We start from the raw sequence: 21,473 nt of genomic DNA, 5'->3' as shown, positions 1-21,473 counted from the left end.
ATGCGAAAGCCACCAAGCTTTAATAAAATATTTTCCATGACACCTTCTGACCCCACTGGAGAGAGACTATTTTCATAGTTTTTCTGTGCTTGTTGGAGAAGCGTCTTTGAAGGCCCTGGTAACACAAATGGCTATGCTCTAAGCCAACAGGAAATGGAAATGGGACATGTCCTGTTTGGTTGGAGCATGGCCCCTCCCCTTCTCAGAGCCTAGGAAGAGCCTTCTGCAACCACATGTGGTCTTTAAAGGCTCCTAACAGGGAGGCCTGCAGTTCCTGGAGTGGTTGCTCATTCACCCTGTAATAAGGCCAGCCTAAGAACACAGAATGAAAAAAAATGGGGAGGGGGGCATTCCACATTGAACTGGACAGTGCAATTTATAATCTGATTATTTTTTCAAACATTAAATTCTGTTGCAATTATTTTAAATTTGGACTATTGTAATGCGCTCTGTGTCTGGCTGCCTTCGAAAGTTGTCAAAAACCATCAGCTGGTCCACAATGCTGCAGCCAGAGTGTTGACTGGGGCCAGTAATAGGAAGCATGTGTGGCTCCTTTGTTACAGTAGCTTCACTGACTAACAGTTTGTTTCAGGGCAGAATTCAAAGTTCTTGTTATTATGACCTAAACCGTCCTATTTGGCTTGGGACCAGGCTACCTGAAAGACTGCCTTCTCCCGTATGAGCCTGCCTGGTGCTTAATATCTTCTGGAGAGGCCTTTTCAGTGGCTACTCCCAGGCTGTGGAATTCCCTGCCTTGTTTGTTCCCCGACCCGCTGTCCTTCTGTCAGTGGGCAAAGAATGTTTTGTTCAAGAAGGCCCTTGGCATGTAAGCGAGTCTGCTGGGTTGGGTGCTGCTTTTACCCCCCCCCCTGTAATTGTTACATTATTGTTGTATTTTGCTATATTGTTTTAATCAATTTTAATTATCCCTGTAAGCTACCTTGAGTGCTATTGTTTGGTAGAAAGGTGAGGTACAAAACAAATAAATAAATAAAGTTGGAATGCCTTTTTTTACTATCCTTACTTGATGACATCTTCATTTTAAAAATGCAGTTTGGGTTTAAAGATGAATATATGCTTAGTTTACTATACTACATTTTTATTTTTAGCACATTTGGTTTTTTAAAAAGATCTTTTTAGATAGCTTTTAATTCTCTCTCTCCCCCCCCCCCCACTCTCCATGTTTACATCCTAGGAGCTAAAATGGACATTTGTTGTATATAGGGATGCAAAGATCATTCACTTTTAGTCAGGGTCAATTTCACATGGTTTCATTCATAAATTTATCCCATCGCATGTCTGCATTAAAAAATCTTTGATGATCCCTAATTTTTTGGCCATGTTTTAAAGATTAGCTAAGATCCTCCATGTTTTAAAGATGTGCTTAGTACTTTCTGTTTAGAGACTTCAAATTAAGCTTGCCCTGTCATTGGGTTGATTTTTAAAAATGTTTTAAATTTTGAATACTTTTAATGTTTACTGTTTTTAACTTTTGTAAACCGCCCAGAGAGCTTCGGCTATGGGGTGGTATATAAATGTAACAAATAAATAAATAAATAAATAAATATAAATAAATAAATGAAATATTTATTATTCCAGGATGCCCTCTCTTTTGTAAAACAGCTGGGAAATGTTTCATCAGTTCTGTTTTATTTGTTCTCTCTAGTACATCTGAAATCCCCCAGTTCCGGCTGCCATATGATGTAGTACATTTCGAAACTGAGCTTATGAAAGACCTCGGAGTGAAGGTAATGAAAAATATAAACTGCCTTGGTATAGCTCACAGTAAAAGAAGCCGGGGCTCTGCCAAAGATTAACAGCAAAATGTCATGCACATTAGTAAAGAACAATTAAAAGCTACACCAGGCTGAGGGAAGAAGATGCTTTCTCTTGCTCAGGGCATTTGTCTGTCTGCTGTCTGAATGCCACTAGTTTGGAAAAGGGCAATCAATAGTTCTCATCTGGCTTGCCTGCATGTGATTAATTGTCTGTAAGAAACAAATACCTAAATTGCTTTAGGGGTTCAGTGTAGCTATTGGAAGGATTTTATTTCTTTAATCATGTTGTGTTGTTGCTGTTTTTTCTTCCCTCTTCTTTTATGCAAGTTAAATATTGGGTTGTTTTCGTTGTTGTTGTTGTTGTTTTAAAAAATAATCCATGATACTTTCCTTACCCCAGGTTTCTTCTAAAATATAAGCTCCCGTGGAACAATTTCCCCTTATTTTGCATTAATATGTTTTTTTAAAAAAAAATTCAGTGATGATTGAACTTCCTTGAAAAGCAGCAACTTTGCATGTTTGTGATCTGTTGTTGCTTTTTTTAATGCTAGGTTTTAAATAACCCAAATAACCTGCTATTATATGCACTGAGTTCATTCCAGGGTAATAAAGCTATTAAACAGCAAAGTATGTCTTGATACATTTTTAGACTGATTAGTGAAAGATGCAGTACATCCAATCCCTAGTATTATTTTGGCTCTTGATAAACATGGAAGAAGAATCTCTTTCTGTTCTTTGCATCTCCACCACCACATAGAGTTCTTTCCTCTGTAAAATCAGAGTAATTGCAGGGATCACAGATGAGGAATGTAATATTGTCTGGAGTTGTTATTTATGTATGTAATTTCTTTTCTAAGAATAACTTGAGTTTTAAAAAGTTACAGGGCTAGGCCTAAAGAATATTAAATCCTTGTTTTTCAATGTATATATAATCTGCAGCACAATAAAGTAGCAAGATTTATACCTTACATCCAGTGAATATAAAGTATCTGTTTGAGGAGGATTGCAACTGTGCTTTAGTATAGCATTTCATAATTATGAGTTACAACACCTCTTCTAAAAGGAGGGGGGGAGTTGTTTTACACACATGCTCATTCCGAATGATGCTCCAGAAGGTTCAATAAACAGCTTTAGCGTCCATGTGAGCAAGGACAGCTCTACATGCGCAGTGCAAGTGGTATTGTCCTCCAGACATTCCTTAGGGAAGTAATCCACGTTCTGCCCGCAATTCCAGTCTGTAATACAGGTTATGATAGCATTGCTAGTTTATTACATTTCCGCCCATCCCTTGGGATGAAGAGCAAAGCAGAGAAATATACAAACAAAATAGCCTGCGCCCCTTCATAAAAACGTAAAAGAGCCTTGCTGGATCAGAACAAAGGTCTATCAGGTTGGGTATCCTGTTTACAACAGTGGCCAACGAGATGCCTTTGTGAAACCCGCAAGCAAATTTATGAGGACAATATCCTTCCCCCACCTGATCCCGGTGGTAGTAAATAGCTATGATGACTAGAAGCCATATAGCTTTGTCCTCCATAAGTTTCTCTAGTCCCCTTTTAAAGGGATCAGCACATTATGGGATAGCGAATTCCATAGTTTAAAAGTGTGCCAACTAATCAATACTTTTTGTCACGTAATTCCTTTCTTTTAACTCCCAAAGCCTAAGTCACTGTTGTAATCACCTTTCAGCAATGCTTCTAGGATGTTTTTACAAAGGTAAGCTACAATGCAAAAAATATCTTATATTACAGCAGCCTTCCTCAACCTGGGGCGCTCCAGATGTGTTGGACTGCATCTCCCAGAATGCCCCAGCCAGGCTGGGGCATTCTGGGAGTTGTAGTCCAACACATCTGGAGTGCCCCAGGTTGAGGAAGGCTGCATTACAGCATGTTAAAATAGCATGTATATTTTATATACATACTATACAAAATAGCATGTAATATATTACATAAAATAGCATGTAATATATTAAAAGGCCTGGGGATATTTTTTTTTAAACTTCATTGCCTTGTGCTGAAAAGTTCTCTGGGGAAGAGAATTTTATAAACAGGGCACTAGAGCGGAGGAGGCCCTCACTCTCGTCACTATTTGGCTTGCCTCGGATGGTGGGGGCAGTTAGAGGAGAGCCTTTGAAGATGTTCTCAACATATGGCAAGTTGATACAGGAGCAAGCATTGCTCCAGGTATGTGAGCCCTAAGCTATGAGTAAGCACCAGCAGTTTGGATTGCATTGGAAAATAGTCTGGTTGCCAATTACGTTCTTTAAGCGATTCATCCAATATTTTCACTGGTCCTTCTGGCCCAGATTTGAGTCTAAGGTCAAGAACATTTTTAAAGGCTCTTTTGGCCGTAAGTGGAATTTTTACGCTCTTAAATGATTGATTGAATGACCAGCACAAAGCCGCTGAATAACGTGAGCTTAAAACTGACTGATAAAGTTATGATGAGCTTCGTAATATTATCTTTCAGATCGTTTGCGGCAGAGGCCTTTCAGTGGAAGGATTGACACTCAGTGCCTTGAAGGAAGACGATTACAAAGCAATCTTTATTGGAATTGGTAGGAATTCATCATTCTTTTCTGTACTTGGTTTTACTGGAAGTATTGTATGTATGATTAATGCTGCAATAAATGGGCCGTGTTTCTGTGTATCGGCAAGAGACCTTTCAACACTCCCAATGTGCAAGTGATATAGTTAGAATGCAAGGGTTTTTCACCATCCTCTAACTTCATTTTAATGTGACCTTATCTGGAAATGACCACTTTCCCCAATATATAATTATACCTATTACCTACATGAAATATTTCTCTGGGGCTGTGGAACTATGAAACAGTGTTGGCTTTGGCAATAGCTGCTGTGTTACATTAGGAGCAGAGTTAATAAAACCTGAATCAATATGCTCTGGTACAATTATCACATTCCTAAGGAGCACTTTATTTAATAGATGTCACTAATTTAGTCAAGATCTCAATATGATCATTAAGTAACACAATTCCTTAGGGGACATATTTATGCTAAATTAATGTCAGCAAGATTGCAGGATCAACATTATCCTTTTGTTGTTGTTAAAGTAATATATTGTTTTTTTATTTTTATTTTAGCCCTTCCCAAAATGCTTACTATAGTAAGAGAGACTGGGTTTTTGTTTTTTGTTTTCGTAAACCTCTTTATATACCATAGCTCCTATAGACTTTTAATTTATTGTCCTTCTTTTGTGGTTTAGTAGTTATTTTAAGGATATGTATCTACAGGTGCGTTTCAAAGTTCCAGCTCAGCTCAAGTGGGGATGAAACTTTGCTTATCAGTTAGATTAACTGACCAGAAAACTTTCAGTAGCCCCCCCTCCCCCGGTTAATTTGACAGGGGTTTCTTTTTTGAAAAATGTTGTGTTTAATATATATGTTTATAAATGCAGGTGGCAAGTATTATCTTGAAGAGGTGTTCTTTCCCCTCTCTCCTACAACATGGGGGGGGGGCTTCTTCTTCTGAGATGATTTCTCCTATGACATATGTGTGCATCATCTAAAAGCAAAGAAAGCATACTTCTTGCTCCAAAAATATCATTTTTACTATATACAAATGTTATGCAAATTTGGTCAATTGATACATTTTGATAAAGAGTAACTAACATTGGATGACAACATTAGGAAGAAGCAGTTACCTTTCTGCAAATGGTACAGTGTGTCATGGGAGACACATCCTTACGTTGTATTTAACATCATCATGATGTCAGTTCCTTACGTCTGCCAAGCTGGATTGAGTGCACTTGAATCTTCCCAAAACACCTTGATAAAGGTTTGTTCATTGACTATACGGAAAGAGAGATGGGGGCCTATTTGGATGTTACTGACTCATACCTCTATGCATTGTGAGATTGGGAGTTGCCCTCATTTACTTCCTCTCTTCACTGTGCATAGGAAACAATACTCAAAAGGAGAGATGCCATGTTTATGTTTTACCTAGACATTGTGCCCATGTTGAAATAACTCGGGTCTCCTAGTTTGGCTCTTGCCTTCTACATGCCGTGAAGAGATAGGAAGGAAGCATGCAAGCTTTAAGATGCCTTTGATCTCAGTGGTTTAGCGAAGGACGGGAAGTAACATCCCTACTCCAAAATTGCACCTTTGGCTTAAAAATGATCTAACTAAGCGACTTCAGCAGAACAACCTTATACACCGCTCTGGCTATGCATTCTTTTTTTCTGAATCTTTTAGCATTCTTCATCAAAAATGGTGATCAAATGATTTGCCAAGCAGTTGCCATTCTTGTAAAATACTTCTTGCAAACTTTGCTATGCTGTTAAGACGAAAAAGCTGGCATTCAAATGACAGCTTTCCAAGTGGAATGCATGTTTATCTGCTAAAGAACGTGCATGTACAACCAAATCCCTCCCCAGCATACACAAGGCAAATTGAGTATGCACAGCCGAGAGTGGTATGAGACTTAATGCTCTTTATTGATCTAGACGTTGCCTAAGTGAACATAATAAGAAACAAGTTGCCCAACTGTTCTTTTTTTCTTGTTATTGATTACAAGAGTGGTAATTCTTAGTACAGCAACAACTGTTGTTCTCCATCTGGGTATTCAGTATAATAAGCTTTGCAGGTTTGTTCTCTCATGTGATTATACTACAGACCATTGTGATTTATATAATCCTAAATCCCCTCATTGTTTGAGGCCTTCCACGCGTCGGAATTTCCATGGGGTCATATTTCTTGATAATTGTACATGAGGCAATGTGCCAGGTTACCGTCCCTCTTGATTTAATCCATCTGACAAACCATGTACCCTTCATTCTTCTTCTCACCCCTTGCTCGGGGAAAAAAAAATCCCAGAAGTTAGGTGGGAATACATAAAGAGCTTTGGTTTTCTCTGCAGTTGAGAGCCAAGCTAAGCTATCCACTATCTTTCTTATGTTTTGAGATTGCCCAGCCAGGTACAGCTGGGATTTTGTTAGGAGTAGAGAACAAGAAAAATGACTGCCAGGAAAAGAAGGAAATCAAGAGCTCCTTTCCTTTTGACCTGCTCTGCTAATCCTGATCTCGCTTACAGTGGAATGTACACATGAAGTTGCCTTAGACTGAGTCAGACCATTGATCTGTGTTGCCTAGTATTGTCTCCTTTGACTGACAGCAACTCTCCAGGGATTCAGACAGAGGTTCTTTCCCCAGATCTGCTCCCCCAGATCCTTTTTAACTGGAAATGCCAGAGACTGAATGTGGGACCTTCTGTATGCAAAGCATGTGCCCCTGCCTCTGAGCTGTAACCATTTTCACTTGTGCCGCGTTTATGATGAATCCATTTCATGATCCCAGCCATTATGCAAGGGTGCCACGAGCCATTGCCATTCTATTACCTTTACAAAGTCGCATTAGTATTCTGCTAGGGAAAACAGAACTGTGGATTGGCTTGCCTGTGTGTTTAGTACTATGAGGTGAGCAACTCTCCAGTTGTAATTCTTCCACCATTTTAAGGTTGCTGTTGGGGAATGGCATGAATGAGGACTTCTGTCTGACTCTTCTAACTCAGTGTGCTCAGTAGGCAGGTGTGCAGCAAACAAGTCCCAGAAAGTGTCAATCTGCAGCAGCAAAAGATACTAGGGGTGTGATCCGCTCCGATTAGGAGCGTAGAAGCAGTAGCGGATTGGCCTGCTCCGCCTTACCCAGAGGCGGAGTAGGAGCGGACCGCGGACCCCTAGAAGCAAGGCGAAGAGAAGCGACCATTTTTCGGAGCTCCTAGTTCAGGCGGAGCGCTCCGGTCGCCATCTTGAAAACATTTCGCCATAGGATTGCATTGCGGCAAATAATTGCGGATAACTACGTTCTTTTTGAAGCTATCGTTCTGGAAATTCTTGTGCTCAGAGAGTCGTGGATGGGGGTCATTTTGAGACCACTCTCACCTCTCTGCGTCGTGTGGGTCGCGTGCTATATTTGTTTGAATATCGGGTCAACCGCGCGGCTCAAACGGCGTTTTCGGCTTTTCGCCCATAGGATTGCATTGAGGGAAAGACTCGGGCATAACTGGGTTGGTTTTTAAGCTATCGTTCCGAAAATTCTTGTGCACAGAGAGTCGTGGATGGGGGTCATTTTGAGACTACTCTCAACTTTCTGCGTCGTGCGGGTCGCGCACTAGAAGTTTTTAAAAAATCGGCGGGAAAAATACCTTTTTCAAAGGGCTGAGGGGCAGAGTCAGCTCCCGGTCATGATGATCCCAAAGTTAGAGGAGGGCATAAGCAAAACAGGTAACTTGGGATTCTGGGAAACTTCTCTTTCTTCATCTGAACGGGCTTTTCCCAGTGTTTTTTAAAACAGTAGCCCCACCAAATGCACAAACACAACCTGAAATCATATACTAAGCCAAGAATAAGAGATAGAAACACTGCACTGCTACCCACCCTAACTTTGGGGAACAACTGAAAAGATGTGGTGCAAGGGGATGAGCTCCCCTAGGGCATCTCATCGTGGACGTGCCCCCACTCTCTCCTGCACTGGAAGGCCATTAGAGCCTTCCAAAGAGAGTAAAACGGTGGAGCAATGCCTATCATGAGTCGAAGTGAGCGTTCATTTCTTAGTGGTGGAGCGATGCCTGTTATGAGTTGAAGTGAGCGTTTGCTTCTTAGAGCTCTCGTGGTGAAGCAATGGCTGTCTTGAGTTGAACTGGCAGCTACTTCCCCCTCCTCCGGGCACGTCCCCCTATTGCTGGTAAAAGACAGATATAGCCTTTTTAAAAAAATTCTTCTTGCTGTTTATTGAGCAACACTGCTGCTTTTAATTCCACCCCTCCTTTGTTTATTTATTGATTTATTCCATTTTATATGCATTACTGGCTTATCCTTGGCTCACTTCCTTATGCCCCCAGAAATGCCAGCTGCATGCCTGCCTGCCTTCCCTCCCTCCTCCCCTGCCCACCTCGCAGGGATGTTGTGTGTGTGTGGCTTTGACTCAGGGGAGAAGTCCTTCCTGCGCTCACTTGGAGTTTTGGAAGTTCCAAATTTTGCAGGTTTAAGCCCCGCCAAAAAACAGGGGATGATGGGACTGCCTTGAGTCTCGGCGTGCGTATGTATCCCTGGATAAGCTGTCATGGTGGTGAGTTTGAGGTTTTTTTTTAACGTGCAAAATTGACGGAGCTATGGAAAGGGGTGTTGAATTTTCATAAATTCCCCAAAAATCAGGGGATGATGGGACTGCCTTGAGTCTGGGCATGTGTATGTATCCCTGGATAAGCTTTCATGGTGGCGTGTTTGAGGTTTCTAACGTGCAAATTGACGGAGCTATGGAAAGGGGTGTGAATGGGGTGCCCGATTTTCAAAAATTCCCCAAAAATCAGGGGATGATGGGATTGCTTTGAAACTTGGCGTGCGTGTGTATACCCCCATGAGGTGTCATGGTGCCAAACGTGAGGTTTCTAACTTGAACAGAAAAAAAGTTGTATAATTTTTTAGCTTTCAATGCAAGCCTATGGGGGGGGGGAAAAACAGAGCTCCGGATCCGGATCCGGAGCTCCGAGTGGAGCGGAGCGGAAGTGGGCGGGGCGGGGGCGGGGCGGAGCGGCCCGATCCGGAAAATGGCGGATCTGCAAGTGAAGCGGAGCGGGGGGTCCGTGCACACCCCTAAAAGATACCCACCTATGCATGAGATAATGGGACAGAGAAAAGCAGGTGATCTCTGAATGCAAGATGCTGGGACAAACATGGGACTGGGACAGGGTTAGGGTTAGGGTTAGGGTTCACCCCAGGATTTCGCCCATCTAGCTAAGGCTCAAGTTATAGTTGGGGTTGGCCCATTGAAATACATGGGACAAGTTAGTCATGATTAACTGAGGTGCCAATGATTTCAATGGGGTCCACTCCAACTAATTCAGAGTAAATTAAATAATGGGTAATAGTAAATTAAATAACTAATGATTCCCTTGCCAATTCATGACACTTAGAATCAACTCTGTGATGTGGCCACCTCACTCTGCTTAATGGTAGTGCCAGAAGCATCTGACTGGCCAATATTGGAAGCAGCGTATGGGAGTCCCCAATGATATATGGTTTGTAGTGGCTTTCTGTGTAAGCTTTTACAGGAAGCCATTTATAGCAACCTCCACATAATGGCTCTACCTCATGCACCAGCCTTACCTGCTTAAGAAAGCAGCTGATGTTTATCTGTGATAGCCTAAAGGCTTTTGTGATGATTAGCGCACTTGATTTTTTTTTTAATGAATATAAATGTTAGAACCTAAAGTATATGGCTGCCAGATGCTGAATTTCAAAATGACATTTGTAGGCACACGTGTCTCATGTACAATTGCCATCATTTTAATGCTCACTTATTAAAAGGAAATACCATAAACGTTAGAAATTAATCACTAAGTTACAGGTTTTATTTGTTCTCAAAATTAGGAGTGAAATACAACACTCAGTGATGATAAATGCTCTAGAGATCTGCAGAGCCCTGTTAAAAAGCATCTCACATACCTCAGTTACAATCAAATTCAGCTATCTGCTTTTTTATATATAATGAATTTTGGATCTCTGTTTAATTATTCTTTTGCTTCTTCAGATACAGAAGGATCATAGAGGTAAAATCTAGCTGCCGGAAGCCCTGAGTAACCGTATCTCATAATAATTGATTGTGCGAGGCATTGGCTATGCAATAACATTGGCATTATTTTCTTTACTCAAATGATGAAATATTTTCTAATTTTGTGTGTGTGTGGGGGGAAATTCTCCCACTAATTGGGTGCTCCTAACCTATTAACTAATTGGTTAGGGACACATACATCTCACAAATGTATATGCCCCTAAACACAAACTTCTCTTGAGTATTTCCACACTGCCCTAGTTATTAAGCTTTGTAGGAACGGGTAACCATCTGCCAAAGTAAAACATTAGTACCATATCACTCTTCCAGTTGTTTTCTACAGCAACTGGAGTACATAGGCCTACTTCCTCTGATACTGAAGTCGTGTGTAGCCTTTGATAGCCTTATTCTTCTGGAATTTGTCTAGTTCCCTTTTAAAGCCATCCGTGTTAGTAGCTACCACTACAACTTGTGACAATTTAAATACGTGCTGTGTGAAGTAATAGTTCCTTTTATCTGTCCTGAAATTTCCACAAATCAGTTTTACGTGATAACCCTGGGTTCCAGAATTATATAAGAGGGAGAAAAACGTCTCCCTATCCACTATGCATAATTTTATACACCTCTATCATGTCTCCTCTCACTTGCCTTTTCACTAAGGTAAACATCCCCTGGTGTTATAACCTTTCCTCATGGGGGAAGCTCCAGCCCATTGATAATTTTAGTTGCCCTTCCAACATTAGAATATCATTTTTTAGATATGGTACTAGAACTGTACACAGTATTCCAAGCGTGCACCATAGATTTGTATAAGGGCAGCATGATATTGGCAGTTTTATTATTGATTCCTTTCCTAATTATACCTGACATAACTTTTTCACAGCAGCCACACACCTGGTTGACATTTTCATCAAGCTGTCCATCATAACCCCAAGATCTCATTCTTGGTCATTCACTGCTAGCTCAGGCCCTATCACCTTATATGTGAAGTTGGGATTCTTTGTGCCAACTTGCATCACTTTACACTTGATTACATTGAACCACATCTGTCATTCCCTGTGATTGTCTGCAAAGAAGCATTAAGACAAAAAAAAAAGGACTACTATTTAACTGTTGTATTTATGATTGATCTTTTGTGGGGGTGACTCACCTTAGTCCTCTTTATGAGAGGTTCAGCCAAATGAAGTGGGCAACTCTGAAGAAGGATAGCCCACAGTATTGGATTTTAAAACATCTGACCTTCTTGGAACCTTGCCACATTTGCTAAGGAATCACAGTGTCCTTAATTGTCTGCAGCAGACTCTAGGATACCCTCAGTTTCTGAAAGCTTCAGCTGTTTCCCTGAAGAGGTTTTCTCCAGTGGGGGCATGACACACAGTACATTGCTGAAGACCCTAGGGCATATTTCCAATATCATGTAGTTCAAACTGGCCAGATAAGCTTGTAGACCTTCTATTGCTCCATGTGAAAGTATGACTTGGAATCAAGTAGTTTCATTTGCTATTGCTGCCCAAAAGATTAGAACAAAAGTTTTAAAAGTTCACGCTGCAAGCTGTGTGTATGAGGAGTTGGTTTGAGAATTAAGTTCCCTCCCGCCTTGGTAAAATTGTTAAAACCGATGGCTATATATACAATAAAACTAACTGGATTGGAACTTACCATAGCTCCTTCTGAGGTTGTATATCTAGGGGAGATCAGCAACTGAGTGTAAGCCTGAAGCAGTCTTTTGTGAAAGCTGTAACTGACTATGCTCTTGGGGAATCCTGATAAGCTTCCAATGGAGAACACTTATGTTTTTCTTATGTTTTTTTTTTTAAATATAGTTTGAGAACCACGAATCTAAAGTATTTATTTATTTTATTTGCATTATCTAAAAACCCACCATTTGGAGTGTACAGCAATACAGCACTCACAGCATGGCTTATAATCAAGGCTGGCCCAATATGTTTTGTTACCTGAAGTGAAGGACAAAATGGTGACTTTTGTTCCATGTACAGAAGCCAACTGGGCTGGACTTGCAGTGGAATCTGACTTTAGCACTAGCAATCAATAGTATCCTGAGGTTAGCAAGCTACTTTAGGGGACACGGGGCAGCCTGTCTTCCAGTACCTGACTGTCATTCCGCCCCTCAGCATCTGCTGCTTGAGGCAAGTGCTTCACTCTGTTTAATGGTAGGGCTGGCCCTGCTAATAATAATACCAATGACATATATAGACCTGTTTTTGTTTTGTTTTTTTAAAAAAGTCTTTAGTTTCTCCCAAAAGACCAATATAGAAGCTGCTAGGAAGCCGCAGAGGTACATCAGACGAGCATTTTATCACACATTCGCTACTGCCCAATTACGGATGTGTGCGTGTCCTTTAGATGGTAACGTCCACGTCCTGCGCGCCTCCTGCTCCTTCCACTCAGTTTTCTGTCGCAAAATAGATCCCTTTTAATCTGACTTTTTTTTTAAAAAAAGGAATGTGCTGCCATCTCCTGCTGTGTGCAGGAAAGCAGCATGATATAAACGCCCCCCTGATGGGTCACATGGTCTTTGTCTATTTTCTCTTTTCCCTCTGGGCAGAAAGAAGAAGTAATGAGGGATAAAAGTGGGGGCGGAGAAGCGATGGTAGGGAAACACGATTTCCCCCCATGTGATGATGCTCCCAGGTGGGTTGTTATGAATGCAGGTAGTCTTTCAGATGGCCCCAAACCATTTGGGGCTTTAGATGCTAACCTCAGTCCCTTAAATTGGACCCAGAAACAAATAGGCAGTCACTGCAGCTAGTGCGGTAAAGGTGTAATATGATCAGAATGCTTAGCTCCTAAAAAGGGTGACCATATTTTGGAAACCAAAAAGGAGGACAACATGGTCGCCCCCAAGGGGGCGTGTCCAGTACCAAGGGGGTGTGCCCACCCGAACATAGCCTTGGTCACGTGTCTGATTTTACAGCACACATTTACAGCACACATAACATCTTAATGTAAAATCACTGAAATAAAGAACAAGTGAGAGATTCAATGTATCTGAAATTAACTTCACTCACTCCTACTTTTGTAGGTCTTGCTGTACTTTGAAGCTTTTGCTATACTCTGTGTGTTACATTCTCCCCTTCCCTCAAATATCTTTTCTGACTGTATTTTCACTCATTGCAAGCTGCTGTTGTTGTTAACAGGGTTTGCTACTGCCCCCAGATCTGTTTCAAATTTGGTACAGCTAAAGCTCTACCTAAAAGCTTTCATGGTGCCAACTTTCAGCTCTTTATCTTTAAAAATGACAGTTTAAAAATAATATTTTTAAAACCTAATTTTTAAAAAAAATCCTAAAAAATCAATGGATGAACAGATCTGTTTCAAATTTGATGTGGCTAAAGCTCTACCTAAATCCTTTCATGGTGCAAAGTTTCATCTCTTTATCTTTAAAAATGACGATTTTAAAAATAATAATTTTAAAACCTCAATTTTTAAAAAATTCCTAAAAAATCAATGGATGAATGGATCTGTTTCAAATTTGGTATGACTAAAGCCCTTCCTAAGAGCTACCATTGTGCCAAGTGTCATGTCTTTATCTTAAAAAATGACGGAGTTATAAGCATTTTTGTTAATTCCCATTAGAGCTGCTCTTTGAAAAAAAATCCGGATTTCCCCTCCCCCTCCCGGATTTGCCATAAAAAACCCAGACAAATCCGGTCAAATCCGGTCATATGGTCACCCTACTCCTAAAGCATTCTTCGGCATTTTGCACCAGTTGAAGTTTCCAGGCCGTCTTTAAGGCAGCACCATGTAGAGTGCACAGTAGCAATCTAGACTTGAGGTAACTAAGGAATGTGTTACATGAGCAAAGTCTGATTTTTCTATGAGGCTGCAGCTTGCAAACCAGGTGAAGCTGGTAAAAAAAGAACTTCTGGCTACTGCTGATACTTGCACTTCCATAGAAAATGCTGAAACTAGGAGCACTCCTAAGCTGCGTACCTAACCTTTACAGTTAGTACAACACCATGCAATCCTAGTCGTACATAACCAACCAGATCAGCAGATTTCCCAATCCACCACGCCTCTGTCTTGTCTGAATTAAGGTTTGGCTTCTTTGCTGTCATTCACCCCAAGACTGCTCCCAGACACCTGCTTGGGGTTTTCGCCACCTCCTTGGGTCTAGAAGATGGAAAAAAGTGCTAGATGCTGCGTGGATGACACTTTAGCTCACATCTTTGGCTAACTTCACTAGCAGTTTCATGTAGATGTTAAAGAGCAGTAAACTGAGACAAGACTTTGTTGAAACTTTCTAGAGAAGAATTCACTTTGTGATTCATTGGCTAGTTGGATCTAGTTCTTTGTTGGTAGCAGGTATTATTGCATAAGATTTGAATGGCATATTTTTTTAAGTCATCTATGAGAAGAAGGAGGTTTCAAAAACAAATTTCCATGCCATAAGTACTATTAATCTGACACTGGAATCTGCATCAGATTCTGAATAAAAGCCTTTCCACAATGCTTTTATTTTGTGTTAAAAGTTCGACAAATGACTTCTGGAAGGAAAGCTGCAACACTGGAAATGCCATGGGCCATGGATGACATTTCCGCCAATGTGTGCCCGTAGCTCAGTGACAGAGCACCTGCTTTGCATGCAGAAGGTTCTGGGTTCAATCCTCAGCAACTCCAGGTAGGGCTGAAAAAATGCCTGCCTGAAACCCCAGAGAGCTGCTGCCAGTCAGTGTCAACTCTACTGGGTTTAGATGGACCAATCAGTACAAGGCAGCTTCCTATGTTTCTGTGGGGTAAATGCAATAACTGAATGCCTTCATTCAGTCTATTTGCAATTACTGTGGCCTGATTGAATTTGACTCTTTTTGTGATTACTTTATCCATAGTAGCAGAAACATATTATAAGCCGATTTAAATACTGGAGTTAAGCTTATTTGATTATGTTTGCTGGTTATGTTTATTTTCTAGTAGGAGCCAGGTTGGTTGTAGGGCAGACAGTAGATCCTGGAATATTCAGATTGAATTTACATAATTGTGTGTGGTGTGGTGTCTCAGCTCAGTTACCTGACTTGGGCGAACAGACATTTGTGGATTCAAAAGAATAGATTCTATACATCTCAAAGAGTGCACCTTGTACATTTTCCATCATGTAATTATTGTGCTGTTTTGTTCATTTCTATAAGCTGAAATGTTGAATTTAGAAAAAATTGCAGTAAAAAGTACCTTAGACTCCCCACCCCCCACATGAGAGGATCATCTGAAAACAGGGAGTATTCAGGCTGTAATAGGTGTTATCGCATGACCTGCCTTTCTCTTCAGCCTGGACAACTTGTAACATCATACTGCATCGGCACTGACATATATACACACACACACACACACACACACACACACACACACACACTTTTTTGTTTTGTTTTTTCCTCCCTTTCTTGGTCTTCTTTTAGTATACACTTTGGAAATGCTGAGCCCAGATTTTCTGTATCATTCTAAATAGCTGATTTGTGTTTCATATTTCAACATATATATTTTTTTTCCCAGAAGGGTGTTTTATCCATGAATGTGGAACACTTTTCTCATATGCTCTACTTTTTGCTGGAAGAAAAGTCAAGCATAGATCTTTGCCTGGTAGCTTCCTACAGTTTAGACTGAAGATAGCTTTAACAATGCTTCTCTCCCCCCCCCCCCCGCCCTTCCCCTTTGATATTTAGCCTGTTCTGGGGATAAGGAGATTACTTTGCAGTATTGACCTACTGTTATATATTGCAAGATTCAATCTGAAATGTAAATTGTACAAAATTCTATACAAAAAGGGAGAGAAGGCTCAGGATGCTATCGAACAATTTATTATACAATTTATTATACGTTTCAGCCTCTTGTTTTTTAGGCCTTCTTCAGAAGGTTGTTATAATTTCTGCAGAAATTATCAACAACAACTTGTCTTGTGATGGCGACTAAATTGTCTTGTGATTTTCTCCTTTACTGAAGGGGTTTTATAGTGTAGCAGTTATTCCACTGCATTGTTTTTTGTTTTTGTTCTTGTTTTAAATTAAGCCTTCACCACCATGCCCTGCTTGCATGGGCGTGGGGAGGTAATTGTGCAGGAGGCGAACAGGACTGTGGCGCTCGATCATTGGCCCACTGGCTGGTGGTGCCACTTGTGTGGGGAGGGGCGAGCTGCATTATTTAATGCTTCTCCTCGCCCCTCTGCTCCGCTTTCGTTTTTGCGGCTCCCTCCCTCCCTCCCTGTAAACAGTGTGCGTTCATTGGTTGCCCTTTGGGGGGACAAGTAGGAATTTTTTACTCTCAAACTCCTTTTATTTGGGAGTTTTTTTGCCTACTTCACACTGTAAGACAGCGAGGGTGTATTAATAGGTTAATTTGGCTCTATTTGGTCACATTTGAAGGGGCAGGCATGCGGGCATCGGGAGCAAGAATAAGGTTGATGAGCATTCATAAGGCAACGTTGAGGTGATTTGTAACACCTGAGCCCCTCACCTGGGAGTCCTGTGGCACCAGGTGACGGGATGAGGTTTACCACTTAGGCCAACCTTACTCACTCACTCAGAGTTTTGTAACCTGAGGGGGAGTGACATCAGAAGGCCTACCTACCCCAAAAGGGGAATCCTGATGTGTGGCAAAGAATACACGTCACCTCTCAGGATTAGAATGGATCGCGCTATGCCAATTATGGCCAAGACGTTGGCCAAGATAGGATGCCCGCCTAGGCCTCCATCTTTCCTCGCTGAATCCTCATAAATAAATGTGGCCCTATTTAACTCCAGGCTTGTTGTCTGTCTCATTATTTCGCTTTCCTCTCGCAATGAGGATTTCTCTATCAGGACAATGGGGGTCAGTTAAACCTAGTCATGGGTAGATCTGTCAGAACTATTTCATGTACTTCCTTCATTGCCCACCTGTTTGTCTGTTCAATGCCGGTTCCATATGGGTTTTTAAACTCTTTTTTTAGTTTGTGCAGTTTTGTGTTTTTTAAAAAAATTGTACACATTTTGTAGGCATTCTTGCATTGACTAAACAAGTTTGTATATATACACATTTGAAATGAATGGATTTTTCTTTGCCCACTTTCCAAAGATGGGTTTTCAAATAGTGAAAACCCATGTAACAAGACAATTCCACCTTTATGTTCATTCAGCAATTTAAATGGAAATTCTTATTGTCTGTTCCTGTGTCTAGCAACCTGTTCTAGTAGCCTTCTCCCTGTTATGTTTTTCCCCCTGTATGGATATATCTTTGAACTTCAGCTGGTGGTCAGGATCCCTCATTGGGTCACAGGTTGATTTGTTGCAATCCAAAAATGGATTGCAAATATATGGGTTTGTTTTTTTTTACAAATATATGGTATATTTTTTTAATTGCCTCCCAAATGCATGTTTGGGCTAAAAGTGAGCCCTGGGTCTGGAAAAGGGAAAAAAACCGTTGGAAACTATTTTGGGGAAGCGGGTGGATGATGAATGATATGGTCATTTCTCTCGTGTTATTTGATTGTTTTTATCTTGGAGAAAACCAATATAAATCTTAATACTTCGGCTATGGGGCAGTATATAAATATAATCAATAAGTGAATAAAATAAATAATACTGAAGGAAAGAGAGCTGGTGTGGTTTAGTAGTTAAAGCGTTGGATTGGGACTCAGGAGCCCTCTGTTCTAGTTCCCACTCAGTCATGAAGCTCACTGGGTGACTTTGGGCCAGTCACTGACGCTCAGCCTACCCTACCTCACAGGGTTGTTAGGACAAAATGGAGACAAATGGGAACATGTGAGCCACTTTCCTTTATGAGGAAATAAACATGGGGTATAACTGTAATAATAAATAAATAATAAAGATGGAGGTGTTGCACCCATTCAATATTGCATTTTGAGTTATATCTCTAAGCAGCTTTTAACTGAAGGAAACGGGAAATAAGGCTGCACAGGAATTAGCGCTGAACTAATTAGTTCTCAACTGAAACCTTTCGGCTTGAATTTTAGGCCATGTGGGTGGGGGCAGTGAAAGGAGAACTGAAATCTCCTGGCAAATTTTGGGAGCAATAGGTGAAATTCCCTGACACTAACCATCACTGAGCTCCATTCCTATTGGACCCCAATAAATGACCACCATTTATTTATTTATTTATTTATTAGGTTTATATACCACTTATCATATTTTTTAAAAATAATAACTAATCATTAACTGCCACGCCACCAGCCAGCCAGTGACCACATGGTGGAGCCCCAGTGGTAGGCAGCCTGCTTTAAATCAGGTTGGGTAATGCTGCTGCTGAACAAAGGCAACTCTGGTGATTAGCATTTCAAATTAATCTAAGGCAATCAGAGTAGGAAGAAGTTAATTCAGTTAATTTTAATTTGTTTACCTGCAGGTCTGAGGAGTGCAATAAAGGTAGCAGTTCCTCCAGGAATAATGCTGGAAGGAGTGTGACTCTGCAAAGAGAATGTTAACTTGATACATTTTCTGTAGAACTAGTACAGCCGCGACAATTCTGTGTCAATGGTTTTGAGCTCGTATCAGAGCCATATTTCTGCGGTACTGCAAAAGGCCGCACGAGGAGAAGGTGCAGAGCAGGGCTGAAATGTGGCATGGGGGCAAGAAAAGGGAGCTAGGTTGATGAATCTTCCACCTGAGTTTCAAAAGCTTATTTTGCCTAGAGAAGTGCTAGAATTCTCTTTGCTGAAGTTATCCACAGCTTAAATCTTTGAAAACACACCAAAGAGGCACCACTACATTTGCAGGCAGTGAATACAGTTATCTAGTACCTTTCTGCAACTCTAAATTGTGAGATGCTTTCATGGTGGTGCTGGGGGGGGAAGGTTGTCTGAGTTTGCAAGGAGTATTATTCATTCCCTCTGTGCTGTGATGTTGCTATAGCACCTGTTACTCCATTCCCAGCTGCCTAGAGGTTTTTTGTGTGTGCCATTGACTCTTATTCTATAATAGGTAGAACTTTTTATGAATGTATGAAACATATTTTTTCCTTCCCCCTCTGCTTAAATGCTACATAATTTTCAGTATCTGAAGGTTAAAGCACTGTATTGGATAAATCAAATCAAATAATTCATCTAAAGATCTTCAGAGTAATTGCACTTGTTCAGTGCTAATTAACACACCTTTGGAAACAATAGTGTCATCAGATAATCTCATTGATCATTACCAAATTGCACACGAAAGGAGAAATTGAAAGTCTGAGTATTGGGACACTTTTTTTTTTTTTTAGTTTTTTTAGTTACCAGATTGATTTATTCCGTTATCCCTAAAAAGTAAGTAATCACCTCATGCCAATTATTATCTTCTGATTAACTATGCAGTGCCACCTGGTGTGCAGATGGGAAGAATATTACATATCAAGGGCTCTGTTCACACCCACCCACATGCATTGAAAACCTATGTGACAAAAAGTGAACAGATGTTCATTTGGCTTGTGATACAGAAAGAAAATGTGCCTCTTGCTCCTGATTAATAAACTAAATTTGGAGGATACTTTCTGCATATGGACATATTTTTTTTGACCAAAGGCCAGCACAAGTATTTTGGGAAAGAAAATATATTTATATGTGATTTCTCAAGCCAATTTTGTCATCTCGTCATTGCTATACTTTCCAGTTCTTCCCCCACCTCTACCCCACTCCATTTCAATCCTCCCTACTGAGTTTCTCACCTCCCAGAAGGAGAGTAGGAGGACGGCGTCATTTGAATCTTTTTTCCCTTCTTCGTCTTCTTTTTTACAATCTCTGCTGAGGGTGCTTACATTTCTCTGCAAATAATTTTTTTTTTAAAAAAATGCCTAGATTAAATAAGAAGTACTATTTAGAATCTCATTTTTCACAAAGAGAGAGAGAGCTCTGTGAGAAGTAATATGAAGAATATGTAGCATTTGTAGCATATAGAACTGGTGGACCTGTGAGTGGGCTCATTGACACCTATGAGCCTTCTGGGAGGGAGGGGGGGAGGATCCCAGATGTTACAGCTTCCAGGATCATCCTCCTGCATGCACACGCCCGCTCATCATCCGGGAAATCAAGAGAGACATTGTTAGTGCAATTACACACACACACACAGAAAATGAGAGCAATTGCACTCTACCATATGTAAGTTAAAACAACACGGCCCTTGAAACTGCTCCCCTCCCTACCTTGATGGGTACGGACTGCCCCTGTGCAGCTCTGTGCCCATTTCCAGAGCCCCACTACTCTCAGGGAACAAGGGATGACCCGTGATCATGCACCACACCGCCCGTGTGTCCTGGGACTGCGGAAAAACTAGGAAATCCACAGGCCCAGTTATCCCAGGGAAAGTCTGTGGTTGTCCCTGCTTGATCCCAGGATCCCTTGTGCATCATTTGGACACACAGGGACAACCTAGACATGACCCTGGGATATATGCATGGTGTAGACATGCCGTGTGTGTGTATTCATGCTGCATGCTGGTGAACACACTTCATTTCTACTGCCATCTTGTTTTTTCTTCCAAACCAATTCTTCAATAGAATAAACTAAAGCTTCTTTTTTTTTTAAAAAAAAAAAAAGCAACCAACCTTTTGATTTGGCAGCATTTTACCTCTGGACAATTTTACATCCGGACCACCAGAGATGTAAATAAAAGATAAGCATGAAGAATATGCCTTGAAGTCTAAATGTGACTGGACGAGACTGTTAAAGGTTTCAACAGAGAGGCCGAGGGAGATCAGAGAGCGGATGAAAAAAGCAAGATGAAATTAGACAATGAGGATACAGCTGAATATTCTCCATCTTGAGCATTTCAAAAAATGCCGACCTATGGAACTATGGATAAGGGGACGATGGCATCCCATATTGCTTGGTAAGTGCCAGAACTAGTGTTTATTAACAGCTCTAAGTGATCCTGTGTTTTATCTGTCTGTGAAAGACATAGAATCATAGAATAATAGAGTTAGAAGGGGCCTATAAGGCCATTGAGTCCAATCCCCTGCTCAGTGCAGGAATCCACCTTAAAATATCCCTTACAGATGGCTGTCCAGCTGCATCTTGAAGACCACTACTTCCCTAGGTAATTGGTTCCATTTTCATACTGCTCTAACAGTCAGAAAGTTCTTCCTGGTATCCAGCTGGAATCTGGCTTCCTGTAACTTGAGCTCACTATTCCGTATTCTGTACTCTGCAATGATCAAGA

The 21,473-nt window shown here is 40.9% G+C and overlaps 1 protein-coding gene across 3 annotated transcripts in view; it reads left to right on the top strand.

The window, feature by feature from the left end:
* The window catches only part of DPYD (dihydropyrimidine dehydrogenase), a 608,504-nt gene that overhangs the window by 198,827 nt on the left and 388,204 nt on the right, over positions 1-21,473 (top strand). For all 3 annotated transcript variants that reach the window (XM_063136148.1, XM_063136158.1, XM_063136141.1), the window contains 2 exons: positions 1,667-1,748; positions 4,248-4,335. In XM_063136148.1, the coding sequence (XP_062992218.1) occupies positions 1,667-1,748; positions 4,248-4,335 (170 nt within the window). The remainder of the gene's footprint in view (positions 1-1,666; positions 1,749-4,247; positions 4,336-21,473) is intronic.

Source organism: Elgaria multicarinata, chromosome 1 (genome assembly GCF_023053635.1).
Source record: "Elgaria multicarinata webbii isolate HBS135686 ecotype San Diego chromosome 1, rElgMul1.1.pri, whole genome shotgun sequence".
Taxonomy (NCBI): domain Eukaryota; kingdom Metazoa; phylum Chordata; class Lepidosauria; order Squamata; family Anguidae; genus Elgaria; species Elgaria multicarinata.
This window is presented reverse-complemented; position numbering and strand designations above follow the sequence as displayed.